This window comes from Danio aesculapii, chromosome 4 (genome assembly GCF_903798145.1).
Source record: "Danio aesculapii chromosome 4, fDanAes4.1, whole genome shotgun sequence".
NCBI classification, from domain to species: Eukaryota; Metazoa; Chordata; class Actinopteri; order Cypriniformes; family Danionidae; genus Danio; species Danio aesculapii.
In genome coordinates, this window is record NC_079438.1 from 36733949 (window position 1) to 36760861 (window position 26913).

The window sequence follows — 26913 nt, forward strand, 5'->3', positions numbered from 1 at the left end:
TAAGATGTATTTATCGAACTTGTCTGCATTGTTTTTTCCCAGTCAAATACTGGTTTTGGACCTGAAAAACAGGTGTTGTGTTTAGTCTTTAGTTTATCAGGTGTGGTTCTGACACAGCGACGGACTCTTCCTTAGCCTCTAGACCTCAGTGTTTACAATGAGCCCTTTGTAACGATCCAAAACATCAGATTGCAAATGCAACATTCTGATACAAAATGCTTCATGTAGGCCTATTGTTCTTTTTGTGTTTTAAATTTTTTAAATGTAATTTAATCTAAAAATGAAAATAATATTACCATTTACTCATCTCCTTATTCCAAACCTGTTTGAGATTCTTCTGCTGAACACAAAAGGAGATATTTCGAAGGATGTTTAAAACTGTTAGCCATTTACTCAGTATTTTTACCCAGCAATCAATTTCAATAGCTCCTGGATTTTGTGTTCAACAGAAAACAGATTTGGAATCTTTTGAGGTTTGAGGTAATGGATACTAAATGAAAGTTTTTGTGGTACACTTTAAAATTTTTTCACTTATATTTATGTCCTTTGAATACTTCTTGAATCGCTCATCATTCTGACTCTGTGTCGCTGCCAGAGATCATCTCTATGGATGTCCTAATGCGTCTTCTGGTCCACCAGCTGAGCCTTCTATGAATGGATTCAAACACCACTACTGTGTATCTGGCAAACATCGTTGTCCATTTGATCACTTCCACAAAACCGTTCACAGAGCGAGATATGAAGCTTATAAACACCGTGGCGTAGTGCGCCAATAGAAGTAGACTTCGTCCAAGCTGTTTTCCATAGTTAATAATCGCATTCACCTTTAAATCATGTCGTCCCATAGTGGTTCGAACCATTACGTAACTCCAAACCTGAAAAGGATTGTAATGCTTTTGGTTTCTATTATCTCCTGCAAATATTCATGATTCTACGTTTATTACTTGTTGACAGTTCCTTGGTGTACAGTAATTTCCTCCCAAACAGTCGCTTGTAGTTTTCAGACACTCCCTTGCGCGGTCCAATCACAGCGCTGCGTTTCTGTTTCCGGGATGTTTGGTGATGTGGCTCTGGAATCCTGGAGACGAAATTGATCAAATAAACCACGCAGCTCTTCCGTGCGCCGATTAAACAGGTAAATTTCCTGCGTAATAACTTTAACAAGCTGTCTCTAAATGCATTCAGACACTGACATGAACAAATGCAAGTACATTTGTAAATATGGCTACAGTTGTTTACGAGTCGTCAGCACGAGCCCACTTACAGCTCGCGCTCAACATTGCCACTCAATAGGGCTTCAATAACGCCGTTTTCCAGCCTTTATAAGTAATAAAAGTCCTACCTTAATGTTTCTCGATTATTTGTTGGGATATAAGTTGATTTGAATACAGAAGGAAGAAGAGTCGCTCAATAATCTTTGCTGTTGTGTAGACAAAATGAAAGCGACGCAGCCGCAGTCGTCAGGCTGTTTTCGGCGTGGTTCGGTTTTGTTCGTTTTTCTCCGTTTAATGGCTCTGCCAGTTGAGGTTATTCATTACAAGGAAGCACAGGAAAAATATTGTTATTGTATTACTAGCGTTAAGTCTGTTTCAGCACAGGCACACATATTACGTAACCGTTAAGTATCCGGATCAAGATCAGCAAGTATGCTAATAATGTATTTAGAGTTGCTTATGATGTGTTTACTGTCTGAATCCCATGTAAAATCAATTAGGAATGCAACATGATTTAATACATACGTAGGCAAACTGAGATGTAAGGTTTTTTACTTAATGATCTATGCATTTAATTTAGTAGGGATTGCTGAAAAGATATATCAAAGGTGTTTTGACATTAAATGTGCCTTTAGTTTGAATTATTATCAGAATTTTATTTCATGGAATTACTAGTTGTTTTTCCTAAAACCCAAATTATTGTTATAAAGGTATTATAAAAAGGCTATAACTGTTGATTAAAGGGACAGTTCACCCAAACACAAAAATATGCTGTTAATTTACTCAGGATTTATGTCTTCAGTAGCATATTAAATAAATGTAGGGGAAGCTGTTTTTGATGATTCATAGAATGCAAGTTCAATTCAATTCATCTTTATTTCTATAGTGCTTTACAATGTAGATTGTGCCAAAGCAGCTTAACATACAAGTTCTAGCAAACTGAAACTCAGTCCACTTTTCAGAAAAACATATACACTCGAACAACATGTAATACCCATGTCTTGTGATGATAGAAGGATCTGCACAATAAAAAAGCTAGCATTTTCTTTTATAGTGTTATTATCTTAAAGGTGTTTAGAAAAGAGGCACATTTGCTGTAAAATTGTTACTTGAGCTAATCCTGATAGTCTCAACTAGACCTATACAAAACGTAATCGCAATAGGGTGTCTGTTCATGTGTGTGTTTGCACATGCATCAATGATCTCCAGGTTATTATTAACACACTCAGTACAGTTTGAAGAGACTGCGAGTTAATAGTGAATTTTTCAGTAACGCATTCAGTAAAGAGCATAAGAATATGTCAACTGTTATTTCATGTATTTACATTAGGGCTGAACAATATATCGTTTGAGCAATCAATATGGCTATATTTGTATTTATCATATTGCAGGATTAGATTATTTATTAAAGATTAAAATATAATAATATTATTACATTTGAAAAAAAAATTTAATTATGCAATGAAGACCATGTTATTTTACATTTGACTGTTCAATTTATGTACTTGAATCCTGTTAGACTCCCTGGAAAACCATAAAGCACTGTTCATTTATTTATTTATGCTTGTAATTTATTATAATTTATGCAAATGGATTGCATAGAAAAAGTCTTGATCATCCCAGTCAATCTAAATGAATGAAGTCTTCTCAAATAGAGCTATTCAAATCATCGGGTGAAATTATATTCATATCGCAGCAAAACAAAGTATTGCAATGTCTATTTTTTCCAATATTGCGCAGCCCTAATTTACATGCAGTTTCAGTAATGTGTTTCAGGCTATTATTAACCCAGTGCAGTTTGAAAAGGCTGTGGGTTAAGTAAATAGTGTTGTAAAGAATGTTTCATTAATGCATTCGGTAAAGAGCATAAAAGTACTTCAACCTTTACCTGTGTTTCGTCTAGGATTTTTTACAGCTGTGGCGCCAGGCCTTTTGCACAGATCTACCAACTACCTATGGCGTTATTTCAATGACAAATGTCCTGAGCACAGTATTACCAGTCGAGATTGCATTCATGTAATACGAGCATGCGACTCTCATTGCTTGTGCGCCAATTTCCTCTGTTTGTGCACAAAACTTCTTGCACCCCCTTAAATATACGCTGCATAAGTGCAGATTTTCTTGTGCGGTCTCAAATAAATGCTGCTGAAGTGCAATTTAGCGAGTTTATGTAGTGAGTATGTCTCCAACGTTTATTAGATTGGCTAGGAATATTTATGAATGTCTCCAATAGACCTACAGAGCGGCATTAATGCGTCCTGCAGTAAAGTGAAACGGCTATAAACTCCAGCAAGATAAAGTCTTTGCTTGTTGTATGCATAGCCATAGACCTTTATCTATAAAGTATAATTATGGAAACTGTGTTCATCCTAACTAAAAGCAATACATCGTGTTTGCTGGCCTCACGCACATGTCAGTCAGTCAGCATGTCACCTTAAAGGGTTAAACAAATAACGCACAGCACTGTTACGTTTACAGAAAATATCATGCTGTTTTAATTCACTTACGTATTAATACGATTATAACCCGCTATTAAAAAAAACAGAATTTTTTGAATGAGAAGCCATGGAAAAATGAATGTAGCGGAAACCTTGTTTATGTATTTACATGCAGTTTCAGTAATTAATTCAGTAAACAATATTAAAATGCTTGAACCTTTAATTTGATCTTTTATATATTTTTGCAGGTCAGCCATCAGGTCAGCCATGTTTAGCCGGCTGACCCAAGGGGTGTCCTCGGTTCTCCATGAGCTCTCGGGTGAGGAACGCTCTGATGGAGACTTCCAGGTGAGTAGACCAAAGCTTTATGTGTTTATTTATTTATTTATTTAAATTCCACTAAAACATTGTCAGATTTTGTGTGAAAACCTAGAAATTTAACAGAAAACACAATGGGAGTTTACATTTTGTCAAATAATTATAGATATTTATTCATACTACTTGCTATTATACTTCTTACTTAAATTTCTATACTTTTACATTTATGAATTAGTTTACTTCATCTTTCACCATCATCATCTGTCGTCAAATTTCTATGGATGCTTAAATAGTTTTATGATGATGTCACTCTCTGTGGGATCTTTGGATCATCATGGAATACTCACAAAATGTAACAATGCAATCTTTGCAACTGTATTGCACTCCTACTGTTTTCAAATTCTTTTAATTCAAAAGGTTACACTGTTTTGTTATGCAAAATTGATTGCAAAAAATCTAAAGCAATTTTTTGCAGTCATTTTTTAACATTGTTTAAGCAAACTACCTGGAAAAATTTGCTTGCATAAGACAAAAAGTCTGTAATTTCAACAAAAGATCAGGTTATGACAATTATTAATCATGGACATACACAAAAAGAAGGCGCACATTGTCTTTGCAAAAAAAAAATCTAATTGGAGATGTTGAATCCATATTTGTGTTTGTTCAATCAATCAATAAATCAAACAAACTTTATTAATAAAGCACTTTAAAAACACAAAACAATTAAGTGCTGTATAGAAGGACATAGAATACGTTTAAAAAATGCTTAAGAAACTGTGAAGCATTCAAATAAGTATGGAAAATGTTAACGGTTGTCAAGAGAAATGATGGGTTATAAGATAATCAGGCCTCTCAAATAAAAAGAGGGAAAGCATTCCACGATTTAGTAGCTGCTACAGCAGAGACATGCTCCCCTTTGAGTTAATACTTTGTTTTTGGCACATTCAGGAGCAACTGATCAGCTGGCCTTAAAAAACAAGGTTGTGTGTAACTTAGGGTGTAGCCGTTGTGAAATAGACGTTGGATCAAGACCATTGATCAATTTAAAAACAAATAAAAGAATGTGGAATCGGATCATAAAATGTAGAGGCATCCAGTAAAGTGAAGCTAGTGCAGGGTAATGCTGATATTTACAGCATGTGTACCAGTTACAAGATGAGCAGCAGCTTTTTGCACCATCTGCAGATGAGCGTCACTGTTCTAAAGCATAAATTCATCATGTTGTCATGGCAGTTTTGATCTGAGCTAGATCTGGTTTTAGACCGTAGCTTACATTTTCACATTTAGAAAGCTGCGGGCAACTCTGAAAAGGATTATTCTGTAAAAGACCTATAACATTTACACAATCAACATTTTCATGTTGTCTTGAATACTAATATACATTTAGGATTCTCTATGTTCTTAAAAAATTGTTTTGGTAGCAGGATGGTCTGGTGCCACAGCCTGTTACTGCTGCCGAATCATCCCAAGAGGGCCCGGGACCCTCAGAAGAGGTACTGGAGAGGCTTGCCCAGACTGAACAGCTGGTGGTTCACCTAAAGGAGCTGATTCGAGAGAAAGACAGCCAGCTCGCCAGCACTGAAAAACAGCTCAAGGTGTGGGTTTGCTTAATGACAAGTGGAACTATGAAATATTATAGACTGTAAATATGATCAAGTGTGAAACTTGGTTTTGTATTTGAAACTGTTTTTACCCTGATACAGGAGGAGAAGGAGCAGGCAGAAATCAAGTTTACGAAGCTTAAAATGCAGGCGAAGGCCAAGATGGCCTCCTTAAACAAACAGATCACTGAGCTGAAAGGACAAGACGTGTCAAACAGCAGTCAGGTAAAGAGAAATCAACTCATTCATGTTAGTTTGATCATTTTGTGTGCAAAAAATGTTTATAACTTACTGTGACAATTTGTTTCAGTATGCTTGTGCTTTCACAAAAGAAAGCTGGTGTTTGCCATATTCATTAAAGTTTGCCTCACAGCAATTTAATGATGAAATGTTTTTTAGAATTCAGAGAGCTCCTTCCAAATGGCTCCAGGAGTGGAGGAGGAGCTCCAGCAGCTGAAGGAAAAGCTCAGTCAGGCAGAGTTGGCCAATAAGATGCTCCAGCAGCAGCTCTGGGAGGCTGAGCAGCGTGTGAGAGAGGAGGGTCATGCAGAGCAGGTGTGTTTCACTTTAACCCATCAAACCTTTTTATTTAAGCACCTTCTAAGATCTAAGAAGTCTGTTTTTTGTGCAGGTACTATTTTATTTCTTTTTTCTGAAGGACTATATTCTACTTCTGTCTTTGTTTTTCAAATATCGTCCAGGTGCGAATCTTGCAAGCTGTGGTGAAGGAAAAAGATGTTCGATTTCAAGAACAAATCCTCAAACATGAGCAGGAACTCCTTAGTCTTTCACAAGCCACAAATGATGCTGACTTGCAGCAGGTATTTCTCAAGTTTTGACACTTTTCTCTACTCTAAGCTCTACTTTAGTTAATTAGCTCATGCTTATTAGAGGATTGTAGGCACAAAATATTTTTTGTATCGAGAGCTATTAGATAAACTCCATACAACATTACTCTGTGTAGTGACAAAAAGTAGCATTACTAAAGAAATATTCATTGTATTTTTCTTAGTTATGTGGCTCAATTTGAACAAGATGTGGAATTATTCGAACTTTGTAGACTAAAGTGAAAATTGAATATTGCATTTTCAGATTTTTTTACTTTGAATATATAGTGTTAAATGCACTCATCAAGCTTAAGCAATCAATTAAGAATTCAAATATTAGGGGTGTAAAAAAATAATTGTTTCTTCTGTGCACCGCAATGCAGACGTGGACAAATCAGTATTGGTTCCGTAATAGATCCTAACTAGTTATTGCGTACTGACATCATTTATATTAATTGTATTATTATATTATATTATATTATATATTACATTATATTAATGTCGCAGTAGAATACTATGGCGAGGGAGGCGAGCGTGAGTAATTAAAACACAGACACTGCACAATTTGTTGTGTGTGTTTGCTGGACAATCTTTCACTAACACTGAAGTTACAGCAGAAGCTCTTATTTCACTGCGATAGAGAAAATGGAAGCAAATCGACCTTGTTAAATTTGATCTTTAATTGTTATATAGGTTAATAACCTTCAACTCCAAGCATTTTTTGTGGGGAGGTAAATCGATTAAATTTCTAAATCCTTTTTTTTTTGTGAAAAAATCTGGGACTTTTTAAAAAAGGCCATATCACCCAGGCCTTGTACAAATTACATCTTTCATACAGACAAGCCCCATGTTTTGGTTACATTGTAATTATGCATAAGATTTAAATGAATGGAATGAATATTTACTGTGAACTCTGGAGGTTGTTGAACTAGAGCTTAAGCATTTTAACCCATTATTTGTTAAAAGAGAAAAAGATGAATGGTCTCTTTTAAGGGACTTTGTTTGTGGAACTGAATGATAAAGCGTTAAACCTGTCCTATAGTATTTGTCAAAAGGTTAAGTTTTTTTTTTTTATATATAATTAATATATATAATTATATATTTTATATATAATTAATAATTAATACTATTGAAGAGAGTATGCAAAAATAAAAAGATAGGGAAAAACATCAATGCCAGAACAATATTGTTTGCAGTTGTAGACTTATTTGTGTGTTGTTATGAAGCATAAATTCATAGCGAAGCTCATCATGTTACCATGGCAATTTTGGTCTGAGCTAGCTGTCTAATTTGAGAGTAAATCTATTTCCACATTCAGAGAGCCGCATGCAACTCTGGGCATCTTTTGTTCTGGTCATGTTGTTGTCTAGGAATACTTATTTTTTAATCACTTCTTTGTGATGCTTGTCTGTACTTCCAGTTCTGTTTTAGTTTAATTCTGCCTGTTGTTTTACAGGCTCTTCGTGCTTCCCAGAGGCGAATAGAGGAGTTGGAGGAGTCCTTGCGTTCTCGTTCAGAAGTCCTAGAAATGTTGCAGCAGGAACTCAACAGTGCAGACCAGCAGAAACAGGTCAGCATAACATGTAGTTTTTAAAAGCAAAACAAGAGATATGTGCTTTTACCCATTGTTGTGGAAAGTTACTTTAGAAAGTAATGCATAACAATATTGAGTTTATTAGTTACTTTTTATTGTAAGTAATGCGTTACATTTTTTTTCCTTCTGCAATTAACAACACACTGTATAACCTTTAAAAAAAACACATTAAAAAATTAATGTAGGATAATGTTATCTTCTGAGAACTTCCTGATCCCAGAGCTCTACATGCCGTATATACAGAATGATGAAAGTTTAAAGCAATGTGTTTACTATATTTGTACTTTTTGTCTTATTAAAAAGTAAAATCTCTGTCCATTCAGATAATCCATATGTATAAAATAATGAGAATATTTCCATCGCAGAAATGTAAGGCTCTTTTGTCTTAATTCTGTCTGTTCCTGCATTCTCTCATTGTGTGCGGGATTCAACATGACTATGATCATTTTAATTCAGCAATTTATTTTTTAAAAGTGAATTAACTAAACTAAAAAGTAACTCTCATGACATTTTTTAAAAGTAACTTAAATATTATTACTTGACTTTGAAAAGTAATGTGTTACTTCACTCGTTACTTAGAAAAGTAATATTAATATGTAACTCACATTACTTGCAATGCATTACTTCCAACACTGCTCTTAACAATAGCGTATAGCGTCCACCTATTTTCATGTGCATTTTGGAATATGCCATTAAAAATTGATTAAAGTCCCCGTGAACCGGAAGCTGCGATCGTTATTCTTTTCGTAATGTGACTCAGTTATTAGAGAAACGAAATTTTAAATGAGCAATCAGTGGGCGTGGCTTGTTTTTTCTACTGCAGATTGAATGGACGTAGTAAAGTAGGTATTTCATTCACAAAGATGGGGAAAGGGGTTTTAGAAGGGTTTTTACAACCTAACAGACTTACAGGAAGTGGACTTTCAGATTTCAATTAAAGATTAGAAGTGCAAACTTTTTTTTTCTTAATGACATGCACAGATGAATTGTTCACCACAAAACTAGCAACATGAGCTAACAAAATTATATGGTTAGTTTTGATTTCTTGGGGACTTAAATGGAAATGCGAAGATAAATTTTTAAAATGCACATAAAATGAAAAAATGCAGCTAAACTAAAATGAAAACCAACAGCCCAACCACATTGTAAAACATTGAGAAATGTTGTTTTGGTCATTCTAAAATGACAAAAGTCTGTCATCAATGTGACTTGTTATTATTGCATCTCAGAACTGTCTGTGCTCACAAAGAGCCTCTGAAAGCCACCGCACATTCATTATGTTTTGTCTTCCTTTTCTGAGGTGCAAGTAATTTATTATATATGAAAAGATTCCCACATTGGCTTTTCCTATCATAGCAAATTTCATTTTTCTTTTTATAGTTGGTGCCAGTTTATCAGGTAGAGACTTTCTTGACTCATTGCATGGAAACTTTATTTGCAAATGTTTCATGCAATATTCTAGTTTTGCACATAAGTTAAATTCACGTCTTTGGGTGGAAACATACCTAATGTGTTGATTTTAAACTAGTCCGATTTTACTGTGGGTGGGGACAATGTGCAGTGTGATTAAAAATAGAATCTGAATTTCCTGTTGCATGCTGCGGCCATAGCTGGTTAGACTGAAATCTGAGATGAAAGAGCCATTTCATTCAGAATTATTATTTTCCTTACACAATATGCTATAGAAAGCCTAGTGTTGTGTTGAGTTATAGACCTTTTAGCAAGATTATGAACATGATGAATGTTTCATTTGTACAGATTCTGACTACTCAGTTCAGGCAGATGGAGCTGGAGTTGGCAGAAGCCCAAAGACTGAGGGAAGAGGAGAGGAAAGCTGAGGAAGAACTGCAGGCTCTAAGAGTCAAACTAGAGATTTTAGAGAGTGAACGAGACCACACCACCAGTTCTCTCAATGCTGAATTGCTGAAAAAGACTGCAGAGATGGATAAAATGAGAGCAAAACTTGAATCTGAAGAAAAGGAGAAAAAAGAAATGCTGGAGAGATTGAAAGAAAGAGAGACTGGCTTTGAGGCACAGCTGGCCAACATGAAAGTATGTCTAGAAGCCAGAATGGAGACGTCAGAGAGTGAGAGAGAGCAGACCATTAATGTTCTTAACATCAACATCACCCGTCTCAATGCTGAGTTACTGAAAAAGACAGCAGAGTTGGATGAAATAAGTGCGCATCTTCAATCTGAGCAAAGAGAGAAGGAAGAAATGCTGGAGAAATTAAAAGAAAAAGACACTAACTTTGAAGCAGAACTTGCCAACATGAAAGCATCTCTAGAAGCTAGATTAGAAACAGAGAGTGAAAATGAACAGACTATCAGTGCACTTAGAGTTGAATTACAAACAAAAATGGCAGAGCTGGATGAAATGAGAACGAAGCTTGAATCTGAAGAACGAGATAATAAGGAGATACTTGAGAAGTTTAAAGAGCGAGAGATCAGCTTTGAGGCTGAACAGGCTAACATAAAAGCATCTCTAGAGGCTAGGTTAGAAACATCAGATAGTGAAAAAGAGCAGATCATCAGTGCTCTCAATGCAGAATTACAAATAAAAATCACAGAACTGGATGAAATGAGAGCAAAGCTTAAATTTGAAGAATGTGAAAAGCAAACAAAAGCAGTCGAGTTGGATGAAATGAGAGCAAAACTTGAATCTGAAGAAAGAGAGAGAGACCAATTGCTTGAGAAGTTTAAAGAGAGAGAAACTAGCTTCAATGTTGAGCTAGCTAACATAAAAGCATCTCTAGGAGATAGTTTAGAAACATCAGCAAGTAAAAACGAGCAAATCATCAGTGCTCTCAATGCAGAAATGCAAACAAAAATCACAGAACTGGATGAAACGAGAGCAAAACTTGATTCTGAAGAAAGAGAGAGAGACCAATTGCTTGAGAAGTTTAAAGAGAGAGAAACTAGCTTCAATGTAGAGCTAGCTAACATAAAAGCATCTCTAGGAGATCGATTAGAATCATCAGCAAGTGAAAACGAGCAAATCATCAGTGCTCTCAATGCAGAAATGCAAACAAAAATCACAGAGCTGGATGAAATGAGAGCAAAACTTAAATGTGAAGAATGTGAAAAGCAAACAAAAATTATTGAGCTGGATGAAATAAGAGCAAAACTTGAATCTGAAGAAAGAGAGAGAGACCAATTGCTTGAGAAATTTAAACAGAGGGAAACAAGTTTTGAGGCAGAGCTATCCAACCTAAAATCATCTCTAGAGGCTAGATTAGAGACATCAGACAGTGAAAAAGAGCAGACCATCAGTGCTCTCAAAGCAGATTTACAAAAAAAGACTGCAGAATTTGATGATTTGTTGGAGAAACTTACAGCTGAAGAGAAAGAATGGGCGGAGACATTACAAGAGAGACAAACAAGCTTTGACAGAGAGCTCAGCAACCTCCAAGGCTGTCTGGAAGTTGCAGAGAAACAGAAAGAGGAAATGACAAAGCAGCTTGAGATGGAAGCAACAAGTCACATGGAAAAGCTTCATCATCTTCAGGAAAAGCTTGATGAAGTAGAAAGGGCAAGAGAAGAAGAATCTAAGAATGAAAAAGATCGCTTGGCACAGATGCAATATGAGCTTGAGTCCTTGAGAGAGACATTAGGTGCCAGTAATGCAGAGCAAAAAGCAGGGCTGCAAGCCAAGAATGCACTGGAAAAGCTTTGGAAAGGGATCCAATCGTTGACAACTTCTGGGGAGGCAGAGGTAGAAATATCAGTTCCTACTGACCCTGCACAGATCTTAGAGGTGTTACCTGCTCTACAAACTCGGCTGAGCAAACTTACGGATGAACAGCAGGAGAGTCAAGCACGCCTCTCCCAGATCACACTCACCCTACAGTCTCTGCAAGGTAAACAGCCCAGCAGAACAAGGTTCAAAGAGTTTTTGTGGTTTGAGTAAACTGTCCTTGGAAGCGGTTTATCAACCAAAGCCACAACAAATAGGGCATATTATTTGTGTAGTGTGATCATAAAGTAATTTTGTCTTAATGCACCTGATGCTGCAGGTCAACTGGATAAAAGCACAGCTGAGGGAGAGGAGTCAGTTGCTAGGATACAAGAACTGGAGCAACAACTTGTGACTGTTCAGGTAGGTGGATAGCAAAAATATAATGCAGAGTTTAAAACATTGCTTTCCGAAATACTAAAGACAACACTGATAAATATTTGTTCTGCTTTTTTATTTTTCTGAGTCTTCAGTGCAACCTAATTATTGCTTTTGCTCAGATTTGTGTGTTAGATGTTATACAAGTAAATAAAGGGATAGTTTGTCCAAAAATAAAAATTCTGCCATAATTTACTCACCATACATATGTATGGCGAGTATAAGCCTATTTCAGTTTCTTTCTCTCCATTGTAGGTTCACACCCCTATCGTTCACTCTCCCTTCTGTGATTTTAAACATTTATGAGTGTCTTTCTTCTACACAAAAGAAGATATTTTGAAGAAATCTGGTTACTGGCACTCAAGTGAACTAATGCCTGCAACCTTCATTCTTCAAAACATCTTATTTTGTGTAGAAGAAAGACACTCATAAATGTTTAAAATCACAGAAGGGAGAGTGAATAATAGGTGTGTGAACCTACAATGGTCTCACAGTTCAGTTCGGTTACGATTATCATGCCATCGATTCGGTTCAGTTCATTATCTCAGTGCATCACAGTGCATTGATGATGCTTTCCATCTACAATCATATATTTTTCTTCACATGTCAAATGAAAAAAATATTAAAATGTAAATAAATGTATATATTACTTGTTATACAATTTTGTTTTTACTTGTTATAGCAAATAAACTAATGTAAATATTGTCCCGCTTGTAGGGATGCACCGATATGGATATTTGAGACGATACCGATACTTAAGATTTGGAGGCAGATAACCGATATACTATAGCAGATAAATATAAATATTTCAAAATGATTTTATCTTGAACTGATTTGATTTTATTTTATTTTGAACTGAACTTATGAACTGAACAACCTACTCAAAGCAAAAAAAGCTATAATTTCAAAATTGCAAGGTGTTTATATAGACCTTTATTCATGATTTCACATAAATCAGCATGCCAAAAATAAATTATTTCCTTTTCTTCACATAGCAAATAAATATGCAACTTAATGACATGAAACTTAACAAACAAGTTAAATATATTTTAAGTAAAATGAAAATGAAAGAACTGAAAGCAACTGAAATGTTTTTGAATAAAATGTGTTAGTTATATACATATATAGAAATATGTAATGTCCGAAAAGCTTTGAGAGGTGTTTTAACAGTTCAGAGCCACCGTACATGCAAAAAGCTAAATACAGATTGTATCATTTACTTTAGAAAATGCTGCATAAATTCGTCTCATTAGGCATTTTAGATTCTTTTGAACACATGTAGGTGCTGCTTGTCAATCAGACAACGCTTCTGTGTTCGTTCTTGCTGTGAATTGCAGGAAAAATGATCGATAAAAGGATTATGACAAACCACTGTGAGTTTGAAACTTTAACTGCAGGCGATGCACGTACATGTGCGAATCGGACTCCGATTTGTTTTCAAAAGTCTGATTTTGAACACTGAGCATTGAGCACAGATGTCATTTTATTAAAACACCGTGCAAAATATAAAGACAGAATGTGGCGGAGGGTTGAGAACACCTATACTGGATTTAGTGATTGGTGCACGTCTCCCCTGCTGCTGTGAAGGCTCTGACGGCTCACTAGTCACAATATATCATGTGCGCTCATTACAATCATTATAAATAAGCAGATCAAACTGAAAACAATCTTACATCAACAACACATGGCAAGCAACGCGTTGATGAGAACAAATAATCATAATAGATTACAAACAACCCAGCAAGTTGTTTAGCACTTGTGCATAGCTGCTATTATGTTTGCACATGTAATATTTTTTTCTGAGGTGATTTAAACCAAAATACACAATGACAATCTATCAAACACATCTACAATGAAATGGAACATGGTTACTTACTGAGTTATTGATGCACAGCAATACCACACGAAGAAAGGACAATTAAAGGAATAAACAATGTGAGGAAAGCTCCACTGCACTGGACAAGTCTGAACAAGTTTGACCAACACAATTGCGAGGCAGGCAGTTCTGTACAATTACGTAACCTAACGGCTTAAATATATCAGCCTAATTTTGATATCGGATCGATAACGATAACATTAAAAATACTATTTATCGGCCGACAACGATATGGCAGCTGATATATTGTGCATCCCACCTGCTTGCTTTTTGAGCGTTGTCGAGCAAGTTATTAAACGCCTATGATTTATCATTGTGTTCACATGCTTAATAGAAAGGACTGCAATTGGCTCTAAAAATGTCAGCGCTGTTCACAGTTGACACTGAAGAATACCCGCAGTTACAGCCTATGCGCATAATGCCATCCAAAATAGACATGGTGGAGAAAACTCTACAGACATGCTCGTGTCTGGATCCACAAGTATAGCTGTAACAGCCGACAGAAGAGGAAAAGTTACGTTACAAACATGTCAGTAGTTCAAAGGTCCAAAGTGAGTTAGTGAGTGAGAGAGAGAGGGAGAGGGAGAGGTTTTACAGCTTTCATTTTTTTTCCCCAACAGTTAAATAGGGGTTCTGGGTTCTGCTGTACCTTCAATGTCAGTGAATGACTGTCCAGCAAACTCACAAGCAGTGAATTGTGGACACGTGTCTGTTTTTAAGTACTTGGAGCATTTTAATAACTCTTGCTCACTTCCTTCGCCATAGTATTCTACCGCGACATAGCACATATGAGATAAAGGACGTCAGTATGTAATAACCGTTTATGATCTATTACTGAACTGATACCGAATTGTCCGCATCGAAGTAACATCAAAAATGCATCGAAGTAACAATTAATTTTGACACCCCTAGTAAATTATGAGCTCATATTCTTTTTTAGGTGAACTATCCATTTGAGGTTTTTGGTATTAAATCTATGTACTTTTATTTATAGCATCAGTTGTACAGATTTTTACTGTGGGCAAGAGAGCTGAAACATGCAGCAATTTAGTAAAATATATGCAAATAGAAAAAACTATTATGTCTACCCTTTTTGCAGCACATTTCTGTATTTGCATGTGTTTATTGAATTTGCATGTATGTGTTGTAAAATTGAGGAACATGTTTTCTCAATTTGTTAGTGTTTTTGTATTTGCATGTTTTCTTAACTTGCTGCATATTTGGGCTTGGCATGGGACGATAAAAAACCTTTAAATAAAAAATGTGGGGGGGATGTGTTGTTTCCTACTAAGACATTTAAAAAAAGAATTATTTTAGAGCAGTAATCACAATACCGTGAAACCATGATATTTTTAACCAAGGTTATCATGCCTTCACAAACTTATACCGGCCCATGCATAATTTGGTCTTTTTCAGCCATGATAGACTATTGTACAGAGAGCTTATATTACATTTCATAGTGATCAAACATGCAAATTGTACCTAACAACATGCATTGTTGTTAATGCAGTCAAGATGATACAGAGAATGAGACATAGTTGTCTAGGGCAACGTGTCTGCTTTGGTAAACTTATTTGAATGTATGTAGCACAAGCTTTGTCTGGTGTAACAGACACAAGGTGACATTATCGCCTAGACGTTTCACAACTTATCAGGTCATAGATATAATCCCCTCAACTTTCGTCATCTGTATCAGTTGCTGCTCCATACACATAGGAATATAATTGTAATGTATTAACAAAGATATCCTGTATGCTGTTTGAATTAATGCAGTAACTGTGGGGATTCAGCATACTTGTAAACTTCATAACCATATATTAGTGCAAGCATGCTGATTGTTCTAACTCTGAGGCTTGTCTTTCCCAGGTTTCTGGTGAGTCATTGGGGGATCACGTGACTGACCTGTCTGTGAGGGATTTGGGCAGGACACACCAGGGTAGGTGTAATGTTTGTCCTTGTGTAGCTGAATGTACTTTGACCTGCAATGCTACATTTAGTAGCAGCACCTCCATTTTTGTCCATAATTTTCTTTCTAGTTTTTATTAAAGAAAGGTTTTTGAAACTAAATTATTTGCAGTTTTATGTTTAGATACTGGCTAGGATAACCAGTAAGACAAGTTCCCACACTCACAACATAAACAGGAAGTTCATAAGTAAACAGTAAATTTTGCATGCTTTTAAGTTATTTGATTTTCACAGTTTGCTCTCGCAAATGCTTATTTCAGATAACACTGGAGATGGACATTCATCAGAAAATCAATTAAAGAAAGATCGGATACTGTTTCTAGAGCAGCAGCTTGCAGAAAGAGAAGAAGAACTTTTTGCTCTCAGAGAAAAACTGTCACTCACCACCAGCCAGTCTCTGAATATCCCAGAGGAAAGTGTAGTCAGCATAAGCAGAGACATTGCTGGGTTGGACAACTCTGATGTTCTTGAGGTTTCACAAGAGGAGGAGACAACACTTGTGGCAGTAGACGCCTCTGTTCTCTCTGTCTCTGGTGGCAATGACAGTAGCCCAGAGCTTATAGCACCTCAGCCCGGGTCTCCTGGAGAATCAAAGGGTACTTCTTCAGATGAGATGGTGACAAGTAGTGATTCAGAGGTGGCCCATAGTAGCTGGACTCTTCTGGAGGCAGTCAACCAAGATGCGACTCAAGAATGGCAGTCCCACATTCAGGACTTTGCCTCTCTGCGCTTATCCACACAGTCTTGGGAAGAGACCTCTGAAGAGCAGATTGCACCAAACAGCTGCATAGTTGATATTGAAGCACCATCTTTAGTTATTCATGAAACTGTGCAGGTACGTCTTGCTCAACAGGAGGGAAGTCTATTAAATACAGATCCAAGCACCGGTCAGACTTTTGCACAGGTCTTGGCTGAAGAGATTCAGAAAAGGTATAGTGAAATTCTGGGTGAGCTTCAGCAGTTTAAAGACTCAGCCTTGCAATCACAGGAGAAAGTCTACCAGCTGGAGGAGGCGTTGGAGTCACTTACTGCTTACAAAAATGAGGCAGAGTCCAGGGCAAACATCTTTGAGAAAGAGCTGATTGAAACTAAGGAGTTGATTAAACAAGAAAAGTTTAATGGACAAAGTGCCGCTGAGCAGTTTCAGAATTTGAAGGAAGAGGTTCAGTCTAAGGATGATAAGCTGCAAATTTTACAAGCAGCTTTTGATGAAGCACAGCAAAGACTTGATGAAACCCAGCAAAGACTTGATGAAGCCCAGCAAAGAGTTGTTGAAGCCCAGCAAAGAGTTGCTGAAGCCCAACAAAGACTTGATGAGCAGGAAGGTCAAGCCAGAATGCTGGCTGCTCAGTTGGAAGAAAGAGAGCTCAGTTTCTCTGAACTGGAACAGAAACTCCTGGACATAGAGGGAAGATTAGTGCAGGTCTCTCATGAGGCGGACACGGCCAAAGCCACCATTGTGGACAGGACTGCTGAGTTGGAAGACCTACAAAAGTGTCTTTCACAGAAAGACCAGGAAATGATGGAACTCAGTAATAGCATGAGTGTCAAACTGCTCCAGGCAGGAGAGGAAAAATTTGCATTATCTGGTGAAGTTAAAAAAGCTAAAAGATCAAATTAATGAACTTGAGAGTATAAAGAATGACCAGCAGAAAGTCATAGATGGTCAAACATCTGAAAGTGAGCAGTTTGTTGCTTTACGAAAGGAAAAAGAGGACTTGGCGACTCAAATGGCTGCCATGAAGAAAGATGGAGAACACATCAAGAGAAAGCTGCAGGCAGCTCTGATTCAGCGGAAAGAACTGATGAAAAAAGTTGCAGACTTTGAAAAGGAGGCTGAGAGCAGGGAAGACAAGGAAAAAGATGGTTATGAGGAAATAACTATTCAGTTCAAAAATGAAATTAAGGAAAAAGAGCTAGAAATACAGAGACTTGATGCCTTATTACAAGAAACTAGAGATGTTTTAAATTTAAAAGAAGAAACTTTAGTAAGTCTGAAACAAAAAATTAGTAACCAGGATCAAGCATTGACTGAGTCACATGCAGAAATTCAACGACTGACAGAGCAGTATGTAGAAATAAATGAACAACATATGTCACAGGTGGATGAGGACAAAATAGACTTCTTCGCAGATAGCATCCATGGAATCTGAAATCGAAACAATGCGTGAAAAGTTTCAGCAATCCACTGATGCTTATGAGGATGCTGTTATGAGTACTCAAGAGAAAGAACGTCACCATCTTGAGCAGACAAAACAAATGAAAGAGGAGTGCAGGGACCTTCTTGAACAACTCAATACTGAGAAAGGAGAGAAAACTGGGTTATTGAATCGCATTATGGAGCTAGAGGGTCTACTAGAATCAAAGAATACTGCAGACAAAGTGGAAAGTGTAAATGTTGGGCCTACAACACAGAATCTTGAGAAACCAGAGACAAACGATTGGGGTCAGGAGGATTGGGTTGATTTTGCCACAACTGAGACTGAGACACCACAAGAGCAATCTCAACAGCCCATGGTGAAAAATTCTGAGGACATTATAGATGCTCTCCAGGAGGAATTAAAATTTGAACGGGCTGCTCATGCAGATTTACAAGTACGTCTACATGAGAGCCAGTCATCTCAATCACTGACAGATAGTAAATTCAAAGAGCTTTGTAAAGAACATGAAGCCTTGAAAGAAAAGGAGAGGCATATTGATGCTCTCACTGAGGAAATAGAGACTCTCAGGGAGAAATGTCAGCGAGCTGAAGCTCATGCTGAGAAGCTGAAAGTAGAGGTGGATGAAGCTTGGGAGGCAGCTAAAAGAAGCATCTCTGATGCAGAGTCTCCAATTAAAGCTCTTCAGTCGGAAGTAGAAGAATTTAAACAATTTCTTAAATGCAAGAATGATGAGATTGTTGATTTAAGCCAACAGCTTAGTGAACAAAGTTCTCTTCTACTTAAGATGCAAGAAACTGTACAGGAAAAAGATCAGCAAATTGTTTCCCTCCAACAAGGGCTAAAAACTGAGCAAGATAGGGTTCAGAAACTAGAAGCGGAACTGCCACAGCGTGAGGAAGAAGAGAAGGATAATGGTGTCAAACTCCAACAGTTGCAACGTAAACTGCAGGCTGCTCTTGTGTCACGCAAGGAGGCACTTAAAGAGAAACAGGCGCTAAAGGAGGAACAGGCTGCTGCAGAAAAAAAACAAATTAGAACTACATCAGAAGCTGGAGTTAATAGAGATGGAGCTACACAAGTCAAGAGAAGAGAGGGAGAAGTTAATTAAAGAGGTGGATCGAACTTTGTTGGAAAACCAAAGCCTGAGTGCCTCATGTGAAAGCCTGAAACTTGCTATGGAGGGTGTTTTGAATGAAAAGGATGCATGCAAACGTCAAGCTGAGATTGCCAAAGAGGAATCCGAACAAGTGTGCAGGCAGCTGGAGGAAAAGGTGCAAAACATGAAAGAAGAGTATGAATCCCTCCTTAAGTCATATGAAAATGTGAGTGATGAGGCAGAACGAGTGAGAAAAGTGCTTGAAGCTGCTCGACAGGAGAGGCAGGAATTAGCTACCAAGGCACGAGCTCATGAGGCAGCCAGACAAGAGGCAGAAAGGTTAGCTGAGGAGGCTACGAAGGAGGTGGATGTTGTAAAAGATAAAATGAGGAAGTTTGCCAAGGTCAAGCATCAGAAGATTATGGATCTAGAAGAGGAGAATGAAAGGCTTCGGGAGCAGGAAGAGAAGAAACTGACCAAACATACAGAAACTGATGTGAAACAAGAGCTTGAGAGAATCAAACAAGAGCTTGAAATATTGAAAGCAAATTACAATAAAGCTGTGGATGATAAAAAGTCTTTGGAGCTTGAAGCTGAGGAGTTGAGACTGCGTTTGGAGAAAATTGACAGAAAAGGCGTTGAAACCCTTGACACATGCTCTGTGGAAACTATTAAAGAGGTTAAAGTAATCGCACAGCAGAACAGTCCTGATTTAATTGAAATCCAAGAGTATCAGTGTGACAGCATATTCCCAGAGGCTAATCTTACTAAACCATTGGAATCAATTCACACTGAACCTCACCAAGAAGTGACAGAAGTGCAAACAAAGATTGAGATTACAACTCAAACAGAAGAGAGACTCAAAGAACTGGAGACCTCTTATGAAATTGCAGAGAATAAGATAAAGGAACTTGAAGGTGCCCTTGAGGACCACATGGAATCTAGAAACAATCAAATTCTTGATGCAGAGCTTACCTCCATCAAACAACAGCTTCAGGAGTCTTTAGAAAGAGAAGGCATCCATAAAGAAGAGATCTCTAAGAAAGAGAATCAACTACAGGAACTTCGCAGGAACCTTGAGGCTGAAAGGGATGACCTGGAGGAGAGGCTGATGAACCAACTGGCTCAACTCAATGGCAGCATTGCTGGTTATCAGCAAGAGGCGTCTGATGGTCGTGATCGACTCACAGACATGCAGAGGGATTTGGAGAAATTGGAGAGAGAGCGGGCTGAGTTGGAGGCTGAGGTGTTAAGTGAGAGGGACCGGGCAGCCAGGATGGAAGAGGACATGAGGCAGGCCCACCGAGAAAGAGCAGAGGCTGAGGCTGAGACAGGCAAACAGAGAGAGCTGGAGCAGAAATTGAAATCAGCACAGAGGTTTAAAGAAGGTAGTCAAAACAGAACGCGTCAGCTTGAGGAATTGCTGAGGGAGAAGCAACTTGAAGTCCGCCAGCTACAGAAAGACTGCATCGGGTACCAGGAAAGAATAAGCGAACTGGCTAAAGAAGTTAAGTCATTGTTGCTGGTAAGAGATGAAGTGAGGGCAGAACTTGAGGCAGCACGCTTGGAAATTGCATATATTTTGCAAGACAAAGCTACCATTGCATCTGAACTTTCAACATACAAAGGGAAGCTAGACATGGCATTGGAAGAGGCAAAGCAGGCACAGGCAGACAAGCTTTCTGCTGAACAATTTATACAACGTAAAGAGGCAGAGTTAACAGCAGATGCTGAGCGTACCCTAGATGAAGTCAGGTATCGCCTTGGAGCTGAGCTTAAACAGATAGAATTAAGACTAGAGAAATCTTACCGTGACCGTGAAAGAGAAGAAGAGGCAACTCTGGAGGCAAGGAGAATTGCAGAGGCCGCAGACAGGCATGCCCAGGAAACGCAAGCTCGTCTAGATGAAGCGCTGGCTCGGTTGGCAGCCTTTTCTCGTTCCATGTCATCCCTGCAAGATGATCGTGACAGAGTTCTGGATGAAGCCAAGCAGTGGGAAAATCGTTTTCATAGTGAGTTACAAGAAAAAGAGGCTGATGTTCGAGAAGCAGAGACTCGCGCTAAAGAACTTGCTGAACAACTCCAGAGGGAGATGACCCAAAAAGAGGAGCTGCAGAGTTTATTGGAAAGGTTTGTTTTCTTTTTATACTTCTCTGATGTATTTTATATATATATCGATTTGTTAATAGTTGCTAACTACTAAAGTCAGTTTTAAATAATCAAAATTCTTTGTCGAAATGTTGTATGTTTTTAGAACGCAAAAGGGAGAAGAAAACCTACAACTAGAGCTGTCTTCAGTAGAGAAGAAGCACAATGAAAGCCTTGCTGCTCTTGAAAAAGAAAGAGAGGATTTGCAGCAGAAGCTCACTCTGGTAGAGATCAACCTTTCCCAAGCTCATTCCCAGCTTGCTAGCCTAGAGACTGAGGCAGAGGGACTACGGCACCGCACAAAAGCTCTAGATGAAGCAGTGGACAAGCTTCGAAATGATGCTGTTGAGGCTCGTGCAGTGATTAAAGAAAGAGAGACAGAGGAAAGGAGACTGTGCTTGATGGTGGAGCAACTGGAGACAGACCTAGGATCTTCAAAGAACCTTACTGAAACACTTCAGGTAGCGTTGGGTGAGAAGAGAAGCGGGAGGTGGAGCTCCTTGGTGAGAAGGAGCAAGCTGTGACACAGGTAATTTATATACTGAATATGTTTCTGATACAAATGCATGTACATTTTTTTCATTCATATTTATTTGTTTTATTCATCTTATTACTAGTAATTATTACTATTAAAAATTTAGGCTGTAGAGGAGGCTAGGAAGGATGCAGATGCAAGGGCAGAGATGGCAGAGAATGAGCTGGAGAAGAGGAGAGAGGAGTTGCGTGGATTAGAGGAGAGACTTCGTAAGGCTGAGGAGGACACCTTTCAGAGCAGAGCTCAACTGGAGTCCTTTACCAAGGCTATGGGCTCTCTGCAGGATGACAGAGACAGAGTTCTTAGCCAATACAAGCAGCTTGAGGAAAAGCACCTCCAGGTAATGTTGTACAGTAAATTTTGCTTTGAACAAAACACTGAAAAAAAAGTTAATCCAAAGTACGTTTGTAAATTTGTCTCTCAATTTGTCTCAGGTTATGATGGAGAAGGATAGCCTAATTCAGGAGGCTGCAGGTGAAAACAACAGGTTAAAGGAGGAGCTTCGAGCCCTGTTGTCACAGCGGGATGACCTCAATGCTGATAATGCCAAGTTGGCTGCCCAGCTTCATGGCTACAGAAATGACCTGAACCAGGTTCTTACTATGAAGGACTCCCAGCACAAGCAGATTCTTGCTACCCAGGTAGAGCGCATCAGTTTCCTAGAGAGAGAAAGGGAAGATCTTGTGAACCACATTCAAGCTCTTGAAAGAGACATTGCACAAGGCAAGGCACCACTGCTGGAGCAGGAAAACTCGAGCCAGGCTAGTGAAGGAAGCGTTGATAAGCAAGATGCACCAGGGGCAGAAGTGGAAAAACTGAGGGAGCAGCTCCAAGCTGCCAGAAAACGCATTACTAATTTGGAAGAAACATTGGAATTGGAAAAGGAGACCCAGACAGTCCACAGCAAAGAATTAAAAGAGCTGCAATGGGAAGGTTGTGTTTTACGAACTGAAGCTGAAACAGCTGAGGAGAGGGTGGCGGAGTTGGCACGAGACCTATTAATGATGGAGCAACAGCTTCTGGAGGAGAGAGAAGCAGTCTCTCAGCTTCGAGTTCAGAACCAGTCTTTTGGTCAAGCCATGGCCACTCTGCAGGATGCAAGAGATCAGGCTGTCAATGAAGCTAAGGAACTGCGCCTCAGGTTTGATGACATAAACCGGACAGGTCATGCCATTTCTTCCCCAAGTGACTCAAAAGGAGAAGTGTGGAGCCTAAAAAATGCCCTGTCAGCATTGCAAAATGACAGGGAAAGAATGGTACGCTAATAATTGTTTGATCGTTGATTAGAAATCTAAAATGCAGGGGATTTGATTCTATCTAATTTATTTGCAACGTATCAATTATGTACTTCCGTGTATCTCAGCTGGAACAGATGCAAGTGCAACGGTCTGAGTTGGATCGACTCACTCAGGCTCTGGAAGCCGAGAGAAGAAGAGCAGTGGAGCGAGACGAAAAGGCACAACTGAGCAGCAGAGATGTTCACATGGACAGTGATAAACAAGAACTGGAAATGCTTAGGTGAGACTCTTTGCTTCAACTGACTTTTTGTCATCTTTTCAGTCTAGTGGTAGTCTTGCAGACTCTAAATTATGGTCTGGTTTGTAGTTTATTTTGGCCAATCAGCAGACTAAGAAAATATTCTTCCCAAAAGGGACTGCTTCTCATAATGTTTTGTAAATGTTTTTTCTTTATAAGTAGGCTTGAGAGGATGGACTGGCAGGGCCAGGCCGAGCTCTTGAAGCAGCAGACCCTGACTACCCTCTCAGCCAGGGACCAACAGATTCGCCAGCTTACTGCCATGCTGGAGGAAGTACAGGCATCAAAATTACAGCACCAGCACACACAAAGACAGGTAAAAAGCTAGAGTCCCTTATTGATGTGTATGGGACATTGAATTATTGTTATGGAGTATGGGACATTAATTGCAGCCAGTCCATCAACATTTTACTAACTAAAAACTAAATCTAACTAGAGACATTTATTGATTCTATAATTGTTTTCATGGTACCATAATTTAGCTATACACCCTGGTGTAGTCTAAGACTTCCAATCCTCACTGTATAATGAAGTAAACATCTTTGAAACCTTTTCTCTGTTCAGTTATAACAATAGTGTTTTTTTTTTCATTAGGGAAGACTTGCATTAGATGCTGCCCCCGGTGGCCCTCTAGAGCACAACGAAGGATACAAAGCAGAGTGCATTGAGCTCCAGAGAAGGTACTGCTGCCAAGTTTGGTCTTACCATTAATTATACTGATCCCTAGTTTCATGCTGTCAATCTCTTTATCCTCTGTGCCAAAACACACATTGATAGCAGTTGTAGAAAATACTCCAGCTTTTGAGCATGTGGTGCCGCAGTTTGATCTTTCTTAGGAATCGTGGTTATCGCAATTTACTACTTATACATATAGTAAGCAAATATTAAAATAGATATGACTTATCAGGCGGATTCACACTGCACCAACAAACTCAAACACACAGCAACGGGCATCTTGTTAGATCAATGTCTTTTGACGTCTGTTCGAAACTCTTTTAGCCATTTGCACATGGAAAATGTCTGTTCAAGAAGTGATGTGCAGACAAGAATCTGCTGATTGTGCTGGTTTGCTGCCATCTGCCAGTTCAGTGTGAATTGAATTTATTAAACGGAGTAATTTAGCTTTTATTTTGCCCCTCACCAGTGCTGTACTCTATAATTATACTACATAAATGTATACAGTTATACTGCATAATTCAATATGTGTGTGTCTGCCAGGTTGGATGAGGAGTCAGAACTGAGACTCAGAATAGAGGAGCAGCTCATTGCCACAGAGGATCGCCTCAAACGGTCTGACCCTAATCTCAGATTAAGATCATCCCCTGGCACATTCAATGCCAAGAACTGTTTGGACACTTTCAGACAATTAAGTTTTTACTAATTATGATGATAAATAGCATCTGAAACTTTTCTTTGTGTTAACATTTTTGGGAACTAATTGGATTTATTCACATGTTTAAATGTTTTCATTTTTAAATCCATTAAATGCTGAACTCTATAAAGACCAAGCATTTAATTTATTTCATAATTTACAGCTATACACAGGGGGAGTGGCAGACACCATCTATGATGTCAGAGACGGCTGTTCTTATTGAGCCACAAGAGGGCGCTGTTACACGGGTAAACAAAACCTCAATTTATAAATGTTATACAATATTATAGAAGCAATTTATGTTTTATAAACGTATGTTATGTTTCTTTTTTGAAACCTCAGACTCGTAGTGGTGGACCTGGGCTGCTGCGGATGTTGAGGGTTGCCTTCTGTTCCCGCCAGCGCACCCCTCTGCTGGTGTCACTGTATCTGCTGACTGTTCATGTGCTGCTGCTGCTATGCTTTGGAGGATATCTGTGAGAGAGACTCATCATGCTTTAGTGAGACAAAGAGAGACGGTTACATACAAACTCACTTGTTAAAACAAATGAACACATCATATAACAGGGTTATTAATTTAACATATTTCCTTGCTTATTTACCAAAGTTACATTTGATCTGTTTGTTTGTTTTTTTATCAGAGAGCTCTGACGAAAATAATTTCCACCCAGTTTTAATGGGGCTTATCCAGACTGGTAACACTAGAGCACTACCTGCACTTCCTCTAAAACATTATTTACCCTTTAAGAATGACTTCATTAATGAAGGAATCGTTAAATTATGTAGGTGAAGTTGACATGGACACAGTGTCAGCATCTTTTTTCTGTCTTAACATGGTTTTGAAATTGCATAACAGTAGACAAACAGGCTACATTCCACTTTTCTGTAATGATTTTTCTTGGTGTGTCTATATCTGCATAATGTCATCTTACTCAGATGTGAAGTAATGGCAAAGCTGACAAAGATACTGTACTTGTTTGCATGGCAAGACGTAAGAAGTTTGTCTTAGTGTGCTGACTGTTTCTCTTTTATGGCAGATTCGTTTGCCAGCTTGGTGCAATACTGTCATTTATTTTTGTTTGTTTTAATTTTTGTTGTTTTTTCCAGTTTGTTTGTTTGTTTTTTGGAGTTACTTTTTTTTTTTTTTTTAAACACACTAAAGTTTCATCTGGACGACTATTACATGCATTCACCCTGATTCAAGGCTCAAATGAAATAATTCATACTTGCATAAATTCCTTGCCAATTTCTGTTTTGTTTCCGTTTAATATACACTTCAAGTGTTTCAGGTTCTACTCAATTTCTGAGCCAGAGACAGATTTCCTATTCTCACTTCACTCCTGTCCCTCTGATCTGTTTGGGCTGTACAGGGCTGGATTAGATTGTGATACAAATGTTGTCACTACTTACAGTGAGATTTGAAGCACAGCCCTGTGAGTGTTTAATCTGTAAAATCTGTGTAAATGATTATTTCTCTCCCTCCTGCTACCCTGTTGTAGCAGCTATTTTTTGGAAATAAAGTCTATTTATGGGAAGACACGCACATCTGGTTGACGTGGTGTGTTTTTAGATATGATGGTGATATTATTGTACTATAGATTGTACAGTTAACCTGTTTTAAGTTGATCGTGTGTTTGAAATAAATGCCTACTCATGGCATTTTGAGTTCTCATAATGGTGCCAAATGCTTTCTTCACCGTTTGTGAGGTAGGTACTAATTTTCTTCCCAACCACTGAATATTTATTATTTATAGTATGAATGTGTGTCAAATATAAGTACTACATTAACCCATTTGTCTTTATGTGACTTACTAGTTTTAGGTATTAGGTAAAACTTGCCACAGTTGCCAGTACCAGGATTTGTGCTGGCAACATTTTCAAAATATTTTGGTCCATATTGCATATCTGGTGTCTGTGGAGAATATTTGAGTACACTGAACTACCTCATTGGGTTTACTGTGGACATGGAAGGATTGGGCATGGTCAGACACAATACTTGGATAGGCAGTGGTGTTAAAACAATGCTTAGGTGGTACTAAGGGGTCCATTATAAATTTGCCACATTACACCAATAGCAGCAGTAACCAGAACTGATGAAACAAGGCAGGGTGGAATCAG

At 38.2% G+C, this 26913-nt stretch overlaps 1 protein-coding gene across 1 annotated transcript; it reads left to right on the forward strand.

Annotated features, from left to right (window-relative positions):
- Positions 1 to 1041: 1041 nt before the first annotated feature.
- On the forward strand, positions 1042 to 26338 carry golgb1 (golgin B1). Its single transcript, XM_056455569.1, is given in 24 exon segments — positions 1042 to 1135; positions 3913 to 4000; positions 5392 to 5565; positions 5674 to 5796; positions 5971 to 6126; positions 6273 to 6392; positions 7855 to 7968; positions 9751 to 11851; positions 12008 to 12090; positions 15848 to 15917; positions 16207 to 17543; positions 17545 to 18071; positions 18073 to 19129; positions 19131 to 21334; positions 21459 to 21826; positions 21829 to 21881; positions 21994 to 22227; positions 22322 to 23143; positions 23251 to 23405; positions 23586 to 23739; positions 24018 to 24103; positions 24642 to 24713; positions 24959 to 25043; positions 25138 to 26338. Coding segments are annotated over 23 exon segments (10314 nt in total). The 5' UTR covers positions 1042 to 1135; positions 3913 to 3919; the 3' UTR covers positions 25276 to 26338.
- Positions 26339 to 26913: the final 575 nt, after the last annotated feature.